At 50.0% G+C, this 14,738-nt stretch overlaps 1 protein-coding gene across 1 annotated transcript in view; it reads left to right on the top strand.

Annotated features, from left to right (window-relative positions):
* The window catches only part of pianp (PILR alpha associated neural protein), a gene marked incomplete at its 3' end in the record, with an annotated part of 17,091 nt that extends 2,849 nt beyond the window's left edge, over positions 1-14,242 (top strand). Inside the window, exons 3-4 of the mRNA XM_067977286.1 lie at positions 13,807-13,888; positions 14,009-14,242. Of these exons, the coding sequence (XP_067833387.1) occupies positions 13,807-13,888; positions 14,009-14,242 (316 nt within the window). The remainder of the gene's footprint in view (positions 1-13,806; positions 13,889-14,008) is intronic.
* Between the last annotated feature and the right edge of the window lie 496 nt (positions 14,243-14,738).

Raw genomic sequence — 14,738 nt, forward strand, 5'->3', positions numbered from 1 at the left:
ATACAGAGCTCCCTCTACACTACAATACAGAGCTCCCTCCACACTACAATACAGAGCTCCCTCTACACTACAATACAGAGCTCCCTCCACACTACAATACAGAGCTCCCTCCACACTACAATACAGAGCTCCCTCCGCACTACAATACAGAGCTCCCTCCACACTACAATACAGAGCTCCCTCCACACTACAATACAGAGCTCCCTCTACACAATACAGAGCTCCCTCCACACTACAATACAGAGCTCCCTCTACACTACAATACAGAGCTCCCTCCACACTACAATACAGAGCTCCCTCCACACTACAATACAGAGCTCCCTCCACACTACAATACAGAGCTCCCTCCACACGACAATACAGAGCTCCCTCCACACTACAATACAGAGCTCCCTCCACACTACAATACAGAGCTCCCTCCACACTACAATACAGAGCTCCCTCCACACCACAATACAGAGCTCCCTCCACACTACAATACAGAGCTCCCTCCACACTACAATACAGAGCTCCCTCCACACTACAATACAGAGCTCCCTCCACACTACAATACAGAGCTCCCTCCACACTACAATACAGAGCTCCCTCCACACTACAATACAGAGCTCCCTCCACACCACAATACAGAGCTCCCTCTACACTACAATACAGAGCTCCCTCCACACTACGATACAGAGCTCCCTCCACACTACGACACAGAGCTCCCTCCACACTACGACACAGAGCTCCCTCTACACTACCATACAGAGCTTCCTCCACACTACGATACAGAGCTCCCTCCACACTACGATACAGAGCTCCCTCCACACTACGACACAGAGCTCCCTCCACACCACAATACAGAGCTCCCTCCACACTACAATACAGAGCTCCCTCCACACTACAATACAGAGCTCCCTCCACACTACAATACAGAGCTCCCTCCACACGACAATACAGAGCTCCCTCAACACGACGATACAGAGCTCCCTCAACACGACGATACAGAGCTCCCTCGACACTACAATACAGAGCTCCCTCCACACTACAATAGAGAGCTCCCTCTACACTACAATACAGAGCTCCCTCCACACTACAATACAGAGCTCCCTCTACACTACAATACAGAGCTCCCTCTACAGTACAATACAGAGCTCCCTCCACACTACAATACAGAGCTCCCTCTACACTACAATACAGAGCTCCCTCCACACTACAATAGAGAGCTCCCTCTACACTACAATACAGAGCTCCCTCCACACTACAATACAGAGCTCCCTCCACACTACAATACAGAGCTCCCTCCACACTACAATACAGAGCTCCCTCCACACTACAATACAGAGCTCCCTCCACACTACAATACAGAGCTCCCTCCACACTACAATACAGAGCTCCCTCCACACTACAATACAGAGCTCCCTCTACACTACAATACAGAGCTCCCTCCACACTACAATACAGAGCTCCCTCCACACTACAATACAGAGCTCCCTCCACACTACAATACAGAGCTCCCTCCACACTACAATACAGAGCTCCCTCCACACTACAATACAGAGCTCCCTCTACACTACAATACAGAGCTCCCTCTACCCTACAATACAGAGCTCCCTCCACACTACAATACAGAGCTCCCTCCACACCACAATACAGAGCTCCCTCCACACTACGATACAGAGCTCCCTCCACACTACGACACAGAGCTCCCTCCACACTACGACACAGAGCTCCCTCTACACTACAATACAGAGCTTCCTCCACACTACGATACAGAGCTCCCTCCACACTACGATACAGAGCTCCCTCCACACTACGACACAGAGCTCCCTCCACACCACAATACAGAGCTCCCTCCACACTACAATACAGAGCTCCCTCCACACTACAATACAGAGCTCCCTCCACACTACAATACAGAGCTCCCTCCACACTACAATACAGAGCTCCCTCTACACTACAATACAGAGCTCCCTCTACACTACAATACAGAGCTCCCTCTACACTACAATACAGAGCTCCCTCCACACTACAATACAGAGCTCCCTCTACACTACAATACAGAGCTGCCTCCACACGACAATACAGAGCTCCCTCTACACTACAATACAGAGCTCCCTCCACACTACAATACAGAGCTCCCTCTACACTACAATACAGAGCTCCCTCCACACTACAATACAGAGCTCCCTCGACACTACAATACAGAGCTCCCTCCACACTACAATACAGAGCTCCCTCCGCACTACAATACAGAGCTCCCTCCACACTACAATACATAGCTCCCTCCACACTACAATACAGAGCTCCCTCCACACTACGACACAGAGCTCCCTCCACACTACGACACAGAGCTCCCTCCACACTACGATACAGAGCTCCCTCCACACTACGACACAGAGCTCCCTCCACACTACGATACAGAGCTCCCTCTACACTACAATACAGAGCTTCCTCCACACTACAATACAGAGCTCCCTCCACACTACGATACAGAGCTCCCTCCACACTACGACACAGAGCTCCCTCCACACCACAATACAGAGCTCCCTCCACACTACAATACAGAGCTCCCTCCACACTACAATACAGAGCTCCCTCCACACTACGATACAGAGCTCCCTCCACACTACGATACAGAGCTCCCTCGACACTACGATACAGAGCTCCCTCGACACTACGATACAGAGCTCCCTCTACACTACGATACAGAGCTCCCTCTACACTACAATACAGAGCTCCCTCTACACTACAATACAGAGCTCCCTCCACACTACAATACAGAGCTCCCTCCACACTACAATACAGAGCTCCCTCCACACTACAATACAGAGCTCCCTCCACACTACAATACAGAGCTCCCTCCACACTACAATACAGAGCTCCCTCCACACTACAATACAGAGCTCCCTCTACACCACAATACAGAGCTCCCTCTACACTACAATACAGAGCTCCCTCTACACTACAATACAGAGCTCCCTCTACACTACAATACAGAGCTCCCTCCACACTACAATACAGAGCTCCCTCTACACTACAATACAGAGCTCCCTCTACACTACGACACAGAGCTCCCTCTACACTACAATACAGAGCTCCCTCCACACTACAATACAGAGCTCCCTCCACACTACAATACAGAGCTCCCTCTACACTACAATACAGAGCTCCCTCTACACCACAATACAGAGCTCCCTCCACACTACAATACAGAGCTCCCTCCACACTACAATACAGAGCTCCCTCTACACTACAATACAGAGCTCCCTCCACACTACAATACAGAGCTCCCTCTACACTACAATACAGAGCTCCCTCCACACTACAATACAGAGCTCCCTCTACACTACAATACAGAGCTCCCTCCACACTACAATACAGAGCTCCCTCCACACTACAATACAGAGCTCCCTCCACACCACAATACAGAGCTCCCTCTACACTACAATACAGAGCTCCCTCTACACTACAATACAGAGCTCCCTCTACACTACAATACAGAGCTCCCTCCACACTACAATACAGAGCTCCCTCCACACTACAATACAGAGCTCCCTCCACACTACAATACAGAGCTCCCTCCACACTACAATACAGAGCTCCCTCCACACTACAATACAGAGCTCCCTCCACACTACAATACAGAGCTCCCTCTACACTACAATACAGAGCTCCCTCCACACTACAATACAGAGCTCCCTCTACACTACAATACAGAGCTCCCTCTACACTACAATACAGAGCTCCCTCTACACTACAATACAGAGCTCCCTCCACACTACAATACAGAGCTCCCTCTACACTACAATACAGAGCTCCCTCCACACTACAATACAGAGCTCCCTCTACACTACAATACAGAGCTCCCTCTAAACTACAATACAGAGCTCCCTCTACACTACAATACAGAGCTCCCTCCACACTACAATACAGAGCTCCCTCCACACTACAATACAGAGCTCCCTCCACACGACAATACAGAGCTCCCTCTACACTACAATACAGAGCTCCCTCTACACTACAATACAGAGCTCCCCTACACAATACAGAGCTCCCTCCACACTACAATACAGAGCTCCCTCCACACTACAATACAGAGCTCCCTCTACACTACAATACAGAGCTCCCTCTACACCACAATACAGAGCTCCCTCTACACTACAATACAGAGCTCCCTCTACACTACAATACAGAGCTCCCTCTACACTACAATACAGAGCTCCCTCTACACTACAATACAGAGCTCCCTCCACACTACAATAGAGAGCTCCCTCCACACTACAATACAGAGCTACCTCTACACGACAATACAGAGCTCCCTCCACACGACAATACAGTGCTCCCTCCACACTACAATTCAGAGCTCCCTCCACACTACAATACAGAGCTCCCTCTACACTACAATACAGAGCTCCCTCCGCACTACAATACAGAGCTCCCTCTACACTACAATACAGAGCTCCCTCCACACTACAATACAGAGCTCCCTCCGACACTACAATACAGAGCTCCCTCCACACTACAATACAGAGCTCCCTCCACACTACCAATACAGAGCTCCCTCCGCACTACAATACAGAGCTCCCTCCACACTACAATACAGAGCTCCCTCCGCACTACAATACAGAGCTCCCTCCGCACTACAATACAGAGCTCCCTCCACACTACAATACAGAGCTCCCTCCACACTACAATACAGAGCTCCCTCTACACTACAATAGAGAGCTCCCTCCACACTACAATACAGAGCTCCCTCCACACTACAATACAGAGCTCCCTCCACACTACAATACAGAGCTCCCTCCACACCACAATACAGAGCTCCCTCCACACCACAATACAGAGCTCCCTCTACACCACAATACAGAGCTCCCTCTACACTACAATACAGAGCTCCCTCTACACTACAATACAGAGCTCCCTCTACACTACAATACAGAGCTCCCTCCACACTACAATACAGAGCTCCCTCTACACTACAATACAGAGCTCCCTCTACACTACGACACAGAGCTCCCTCTACACTACAATACAGAGCTCCCTCCACACTACAATACAGAGCTCCCTCCACACTACAATACAGAGCTCCCTCTACACTACAATACAGAGCTCCCTCTACACTACAATACAGAGCTCCCTCCACACTACAATACAGAGCTCCCTCTACACTACAATACAGAGCTCCCTCCACACTACAATACAGAGCTCCCTCCACACTACAATACAGAGCTCCCTCCACACCACAATACAGAGCTCCCTCTCACTACAATACAGAGCCCCTACACTACAACAGAGCTCCCTCTACACTACAATACAGAGCTCCCTCTACACTACAATACAGAGCTCCCTCCACACTACAATACAGAGCTCCCTCCACACTACAATACAGAGCTCCCTCCACACTACAATACAGAGCTCCCTCTACACTACAATACAGAGCTCCCTCCACACTACAATACAGAGCTCCCTCCACACTACAATACAGAGCTCCCTCTACACTACAATACAGAGCTCCCTCCACACTACAATACAGAGCTCCCTCTACACTACAATACAGAGCTCCCTTCCACACTACAATACAGAGCTCCCTCCACACTACAATACAGAGCTCCCTCCACACTACAATACAGAGCTCCCTCTACACTACAATACAGAGCTCCCTCCACACTACAATACAGAGCTCCCTCCACACTACGAGACAGAGCTCCCTCCACACTACGATACAGAGCTCCCTCCACACTACAATACAGAGCTCCCTCTACACTACAATACAGAGCTCCCTCCACACTACAATACAGAGCTCCCTCTACACTACAATACAGAGCTCCCTCTACACTACAATACAGAGCTCCCTCCACACTACAATACAGAGCTCCCTCTACACTACAATACAGAGCTCCCTCCACACGACAATACAGAGCTCCCTCTACACTACAATACAGAGCTCCCTCTACACTACAATACAGAGCTCCCCCTACACAATACAGAGCTCCCTCCACACTACAATACAGAGCTCCCTCCACACTACAATACAGAGCTCCCTCTACACTACAATACAGAGCTCCCTCTACACCACAATACGGAGCTCCCTCTACACTACAATACAGAGCTCCCTCTACACTACAATACAGAGCTCCCTCTACACTACAATACAGAGCTCCCTCTACACTACAATACAGAGCTCCCTCCACACTACAATAGAGAGCTCCCTCCACACTACAATACAGAGCTACCTCTACACGACAATACAGAGCTCCCTCCACACGACAATACAGTGCTCCCTCCACACTACAATTCAGAGCTCCCTCCACACTACAATACAGAGCTCCCTCTACACTACAATACAGAGCTCCCTCTACACTACAATACAGAGCTCCCTCTACACTACAATACAGAGCTCCCTCCACACTACAATACAGAGCTCCCTCCGACACTACAATACAGAGCTCCCTCCACACTACAATACAGAGCTCCCTCCACACTACAATACAGAGCTCCCTCCGCACTACAATACAGAGCTCCCTCCACACTACAATACAGAGCTCCCTCCGCACTACAATACAGAGCTCCCTCCGCACTACAATACAGAGCTCCCTCCACACTACAATACAGAGCTCCCTCCACACTACAATACAGAGCTCCCTCTACACTACAATACAGAGCTCCCTCCACACTACAATACAGAGCTCCCTCCACACTACAATACAGAGCTCCCTCCACACTACAATACAGAGCTCCCTCCACACCACAATACAGAGCTCCCTCCACACTACAATACAGAGCTCCCTCTACACTACAATACAGAGCTCCCTCCACACTACAATACAGAGCTCCCTCCACACTACAATACAGAGCTCCCTCTACACTACAATACAGAGCTCCCTCTAAACTACAATACAGAGCTCCCTCTACACTACAATACAGAGCTCCCTCCACACTACAATACAGAGCTCCCTCCACACTACAATACAGAGCTCCCTCCACACGACAATACAGAGCTCCCTCTACACTACAATACAGAGCTCCCTCTACACTACAATACAGAGCTCCCCCTACACAATACAGAGCTCCCTCCACACTACAATACAGAGCTCCCTCCACACTACAATACAGAGCTCCCTCTACACTACAATACAGAGCTCCCTCTACACCACAATACAGAGCTCCCTCTACACTACAATACAGAGCTCCCTCTACACTACAATACAGAGCTCCCTCTACACTACAATACAGAGCTCCCTCTACACTACAATACAGAGCTCCCTCCACACTACAATAGAGAGCTCCCTCCACACTACAATACAGAGCTACCTCTACACGACAATACAGAGCTCCCTCCACACGACAATACAGTGCTCCCTCCACACTACAATTCAGAGCTCCCTCCACACTACAATACAGAGCTCCCTCTACACTACAATACAGAGCTCCCTCCGCACTACAATACAGAGCTCCCTCTACACTACAATACAGAGCTCCCTCCACACTACAATACAGAGCTCCCTCCGACACTACAATACAGAGCTCCCTCCACACTACAATACAGAGCTCCCTCCACACTACAATACAGAGCTCCCTCCGCACTACAATACAGAGCTCCCTCCACACTACAATACAGAGCTCCCTCCGCACTACAATACAGAGCTCCCTCCGCACTACAATACAGAGCTCCCTCCACACTACAATACAGAGCTCCCTCCACACTACAATACAGAGCTCCCTCTACACTACAATAGAGAGCTCCCTCCACACTACAATACAGAGCTCCCTCCACACTACAATACAGAGCTCCCTCCACACTACAATACAGAGCTCCCTCCACACCACAATACAGAGCTCCCTCCACACCACAATACAGAGCTCCCTCTACACCACAATACAGAGCTCCCTCTACACTACAATACAGAGCTCCCTCTACACTACAATACAGAGCTCCCTCTACACTACAATACAGAGCTCCCTCCACACTACAATACAGAGCTCCCTCTACACTACAATACAGAGCTCCCTCTACACTACGACACAGAGCTCCCTCTACACTACAATACAGAGCTCCCTCCACACTACAATACAGAGCTCCCTCCACACTACAATACAGAGCTCCCTCTACACTACAATACAGAGCTCCCTCTACACTACAATACAGAGCTCCCTCCACACTACAATACAGAGCTCCCTCTACACTACAATACAGAGCTCCCTCCACACTACAATACAGAGCTCCCTCCACACTACAATACAGAGCTCCCTCCACACCACAATACAGAGCTCCCTCTACACTACAATACAGAGCTCCCTCTACACTACAATACAGAGCTCCCTCTACACTACAATACAGAGCTCCCTCCACACTACAATACAGAGCTCCCTCCACACTACAATACAGAGCTCCCTCCACACTACAATACAGAGCTCCCTCTACACTACAATACAGAGCTCCCTCCACACTACAATACAGAGCTCCCTCCACACTACAATACAGAGCTCCCTCTACACTACAATACAGAGCTCCCTCCACACTACAATACAGAGCTCCCTCTACACTACAATACAGAGCTCCCTCTACACTACAATACAGAGCTCCCTCTACACTACAATACAGAGCTCCCTCCACACTACAATACAGAGCTCCCTCTACACTACAATACAGAGCTCCCTCCACACGACAATACAGAGCTCCCTCTACACTACAATACAGAGCTCCCTCTACACTACAATACAGAGCTCCCCCTACACAATACAGAGCTCCCTCCACACTACAATACAGAGCTCCCTCCACACTACAATACAGAGCTCCCTCTACACTACAATACAGAGCTCCCTCTACACCACAATACGGAGCTCCCTCTACACTACAATACAGAGCTCCCTCTACACTACAATACAGAGCTCCCTCTACACTACAATACAGAGCTCCCTCTACACTACAATACAGAGCTCCCTCCACACTACAATAGAGAGCTCCCTCCACACTACAATACAGAGCTACCTCTACACGACAATACAGAGCTCCCTCCACACGACAATACAGTGCTCCCTCCACACTACAATTCAGAGCTCCCTCCACACTACAATACAGAGCTCCCTCTACACTACAATACAGAGCTCCCTCTACACTACAATACAGAGCTCCCTCTACACTACAATACAGAGCTCCCTCCACACTACAATACAGAGCTCCCTCCGACACTACAATACAGAGCTCCCTCCACACTACAATACAGAGCTCCCTCCACACTACAATACAGAGCTCCCTCCGCACTACAATACAGAGCTCCCTCCACACTACAATACAGAGCTCCCTCCGCACTACAATACAGAGCTCCCTCCGCACTACAATACAGAGCTCCCTCCGCACTACAATACAGAGCTCCCTCCACACTACAATACAGAGCTCCCTCTACACTACAATACAGAGCTCCCTCCACACTACAATACAGAGCTCCCTCCACACTACAATACAGAGCTCCCTCCACACTACAATACAGAGCTCCCTCCACACCACAATACAGAGCTCCCTCCACACTACAATACAGAGCTCCCTCTACACTACAATACAGAGCTCCCTCCACACTACAATACAGAGCTCCCTCCACACTACAATACAGAGCTCCCTCTACACTACAATACAGAGCTCCCTCCACACTACAATACAGAGCTCCCTCTACACTACAATACAGAGCTCCCTCCACACTACAATACAGAGCTCCCTCTACACTACAATACAGAGCTCCCTCTACACTACAATACAGAGCTCCCTCCACACTACAATACAGAGCTCCCTCCACACCACAATACAGAGCTCCCTCCACACTACAATACAGAGCTCCCTCCACACTACAATACAGAGCTCCCTCTACACTACAATACAGAGCTCCCTCTACACCACAATACAGAGCTCCCTCCACACTACAATACAGAGCTCCCTCCACACTACAATACAGAGCTCCCTCCACACTACAATACAGAGCTCCCTCTACACTACAATACAGAGCTCCCTCCACACTACAATACAGAGCTCCCTCTACACCACAATACAGAGCTCCCTCTACACTACAATACAGAGCTCCCTCTACACCACAATACAGAGCTCCCTCTACACTACAATACAGAGCTCCCTCCACACTACAATACAGAGCTCCCTCCGACAATACAATATAGAGCTCCCTCTACACTACAATACAGAGCTCCCTCAACACCACAATACAGAGCTCCCTCCGCACTACAATACAGAGCTCCCTCCACACTACAATACAGAGCTCCCTCCACACTACAATACAGAGCTCCCTCTACACCACAATACAGAGCTCCCTCCACACTACAATACAGAGCTCCCTCTACACCACAATACAGAGCTCCCTCTACACTACAATACAGAGCTCCCTCCACACTACAATACAGAGCTCCCTCTACACTACAATACAGAGCTCCCTCCACACTACAAAACAGAGCTCCCTCTACACTACAATACAGAGCTCCCTCCACACTACAATACAGAGCTCCCTCTACACTACAATACAGAGCTCCCTCCACACGACAATACAGAGCTCCCTCTACACCACAATACAGAGCTCCCTCCACACTACAATACAGAGCTCCCTCTACACTACAATACAGAGCTCCTTCCACACTACAATACAGAGCTCCCTCCACACTACAATACAGAGCTCCCTCCACACTACAATACAGAGCTCCCTCCAAACAGAGCTCCCTCCACACTACAATACAGAGCTCCCTCCACACTACAATACAGAGCTCCCTCCACACTACAATACAGAGCTCCCTCCACACTACAATACAGAGCTCCCTCACACTACAATACAGAGCTCCCTCCACACTACAATACAGAGCTCCCTCCACACTACAATACAGAGCTCCCCTCTACACCACAATACAGAGCTCCCTCTACACTACAATACAGAGCTCCCTCTGCACTACAATACAGAGCTCCCTCTACACTACAATACAGAGCTCCCTCTGCACTACAATACAGAGCTCCCTCTACACTACAATACAGAGCTCCCTCTGCAATACAATACAGAGCTCCCTCCACACTACGATACAGAGCTCCCTCCACACTACAATACAGAGCTCCCTCTACACTACAATGCAGAGCTCCCTCCACACTGCAATACAGAGCTCCCTCTACACTACAATACAGAGCTCCCTCTACACTACAATACAGAGCTCCCTCCACACTACAATACAGAGCTCCCTCTACATACAATACAGAGCTCCCTCTACACTACATACAGAGCTCCTCCGCACCACAATACAGAGCTCCCTCTACACTACAATACAGAGCTCCCTCTACACTACAATACAGAGCTCCCTCTACACTACAATACAGAGCTCCCTCAACACTACAATACAGAGCTCCCTCCACACTACAATACAGAGCTCCCTCCACACTACAATACAGAGCTCCCTCTACACTACAATACAGAGCTCCCTCTACACACAATACAGAGCTCCCTCCACACTTACAATACAGAGCTCCCTCTACACTGCAATACAGAGCTCCCTCCACACTACAATACAGAGCTCCCTCCACACTACAATACAGAGCTCCCTCTACACTACAATACAGAGCTCCCTCCACACTACAATACAGAGCTCCCTCCACACTACAATACAGAGCTCCCTCCACACTACAATACAGAGCTCCCTCCACACTACAATACAGAGCTCCCTCTACACCACAATACAGAGCTCCCTCCACACTACAATACAGAGCTCCCTCTACACTACAATACAGAGCTCCCTCCACACTACAATACAGAGCTCCCTCCACACGACAATACAGAGCTCCCTCTACACTACAATACAGAGCTCCTCAACACTACAATACAGAGCTCCCTCCACACTACAATACAGAGCTCCCTCCACACTACAATACAGAGCTCCGCTCCACACTACAATACAGAGCTCCCTCTACACCACAATACAGAGCTCCCTCCACACTACAATACAGAGCTCCCTCTACATTACAATACAGAGCTCCTCCACACTACAATACAGAGCTCCCTCCACACTACAATACAGAGCTCCCTCCACACTACAATACAGAGCTCCCTCCACACTACAATACAGAGCTCCCTCTACACTAACAATACAGAGCTCCCTCCACACTACAATACAGAGCTCCCTCCACACTACAATACAGAGCTCCCTCCACACTACAATACAGAGCTCCCTCCACACTACAATACAGAGCTCCTCCACACTACAATACAGAGCTCCCTCCACACTACAATACAGAGCTCCCTCTACACTACAATACAGAGCTCCTCTACACTACAATACGAGAGCTCCCTCTACACACATACAGAGCTCCCTCCGCACTACAGATACTGAGCTCCCTCTACACTACAATACAGAGCTCCCTCTACACTACAATAACTCCCTCTACACTACAATACAGAGCTCCCTCTGCACTACAATACAGAGCTCCCTCCACACTACGATACAGAGCTCCCGTCTACACTACAATACAGAGCTCCCTCTACACTACAATACAGAGCTCCCTCCACACTACAATACAGAGCTCCCTCTACACTACAATACAGAGCTCCCTCTACACTACAATACAGAGCTCCCTCCACACTACAATACAGAGCTCCCTCTACACTACAATACAGAGCTCCTCTACACTACAATACAGAGCTCCCTCCGCACCACAATACAGAGCTCCCTCTACACTACAATACAGAGCTCCCTCTACACTACAATACAGAGCTCCCTCCACACTACAATACAGAGCTCCCTCTACACTACAATACAGAGCTCCCTCTACACTACAATACAGAGCTCCCTCCGCACCACAATACAGAGCTCCCTCTACACTACAATACAGAGCTCCCTCCACACTACAATACAGAGCTCCCTCCACACTACAATACAGAGCTCCCTCCACACTACATACAGAGCTCCCTCCACACTACAATACAGAGCTCCCTCTACACTACAATACAGAGCTCCCTCTACACTACAATACAGAGCTCCCTCCACACTACAATACAGAGCTCCCTCCACACTACAATACAGAGCTCCCTCTACACTACAATGCAGAGCTCCCTCTACACTACAATACAGAGCTCCCTCACACTACAATACAGGCTCCCTACACTACAATACAGAGCTCCCTCCTACACTACAATACAGAGCTCCCTCCACACTACAATACAGAGCTCCCTCCACACTACAATACAGAGCTCCCTCCACACTACAATACAGAGCTCCCTCCACACTACAATACAGAGCTCCCTCTACACTACAATACAGAGCTCCCTCTACACTACAATACAGAGCTCCCTCCACACTACAATACAGAGCTCCCTCCACACTACATACAGAGCTCCCTCCACACTACAATACAGAGCTCCCTCGCACTACAATACAGAGCTCCCTCCACACTACAATACAGAGCTCCCTCCACACTACAATACAGAGCTCCCTCCACACTACAATACAGAGCTCCCTCCACACTACGATACAGAGCTCCCTCTGCACTACAATACAGAGCTCCCTCCAGCACTACAATACAGAGCTCCCTCCACACTACGATACAGAGTCCCTCCACACCACAATACAGAGCTCCCTCTACACTACAATACAGAGCTCCCTCCACACTACAATACAGAGCTCCCTCCACACTACAATACAGAGCTCCCTCTACACTACAATACAGAGCTCCCTCCAACACTACAATACAGAGCTCCCTCCACCACTACGATACCACACTACGATACAGAGCTCCCTCCACACAATACAGAGCTCCCTCAACACTCCCTCTCTTCCTAACTTTTCCCGTCCTCTCCGCAGGAACTGACCCCCAGGTCTACGTCACCGTGATCATCTCAGTTTTCATTGTGCTGTCCGCTGTTAGCATCATCCTCAAATTCTGGTAAGGCTCCGCGCAGCCGCCCGCCGCTAGCTATTCCGCCGTGTGGTGCAGCGCCTGAAACCTAATTCCTGTTTCTCCCCCTCCCCTCCCTCCACCATCTCCTCCCCCCGACCCGCCCAGCTGGGATCGGAATTGGAAGCAGAGGCGCGAGGTGACGAGGAACCGTGGGGTGCAGACAGAGGAGAGTCGCCAGGCCTTGACCGGGGTCCACGGCCAACGAGGGGGCAGCGGGAGCATCTTCAGGCCTTACAGAGACTCCCGGGCACAATCGCCGGACTGGGAACCCACCTCACCCACTGAGCTGGAGGAGGAGGAGGCGTTTGAGGGAAAAGGAGTGCGATTCCAGAGAAACAGGTGAGAATTCCAGCAAACCAGACCCCAGAAACCCCTAAACCGAACCCCAATTACCCCACAGCCCCCTAAACCGAACCCCACTAAACCCCACACCCCCTAAACCGAACCCCACTAAACCCCACACCCCCTAAACCGAACCCCACTAAACCCCACACCCCCTAAACCGAACCCCCCTAAACCCCACACCCCCTAAACCGAACCCCACTAAACCCCACACCCCGTAAACCGAACCCCACTAAACCCCACACCCCCTAAACCGAACCCCACTAAACCCCACACCCCCTAAACCGAACCCCACTAAACCCCACACCCCGTAAACCGAACCCCGTAAACCCCACACCCCCTAAACCGAACCCCACTAAACCCCACACCCCCTAAACTGAAACCCCCTAAACCCCACACCCCCTAAACCGAACCCCACTAAACCCCACACCCCCTAAACCAAACCCCACTAAACCCCACACCCCCTAAACCGAACCCCACTAAACCCCACACC

The sequence above is a fragment of the Heptranchias perlo genome, unplaced genomic scaffold (genome assembly GCF_035084215.1).
Source record: "Heptranchias perlo isolate sHepPer1 unplaced genomic scaffold, sHepPer1.hap1 HAP1_SCAFFOLD_1395, whole genome shotgun sequence".
Classification (NCBI taxonomy): Eukaryota; Metazoa; Chordata; class Chondrichthyes; order Hexanchiformes; family Hexanchidae; genus Heptranchias; species Heptranchias perlo.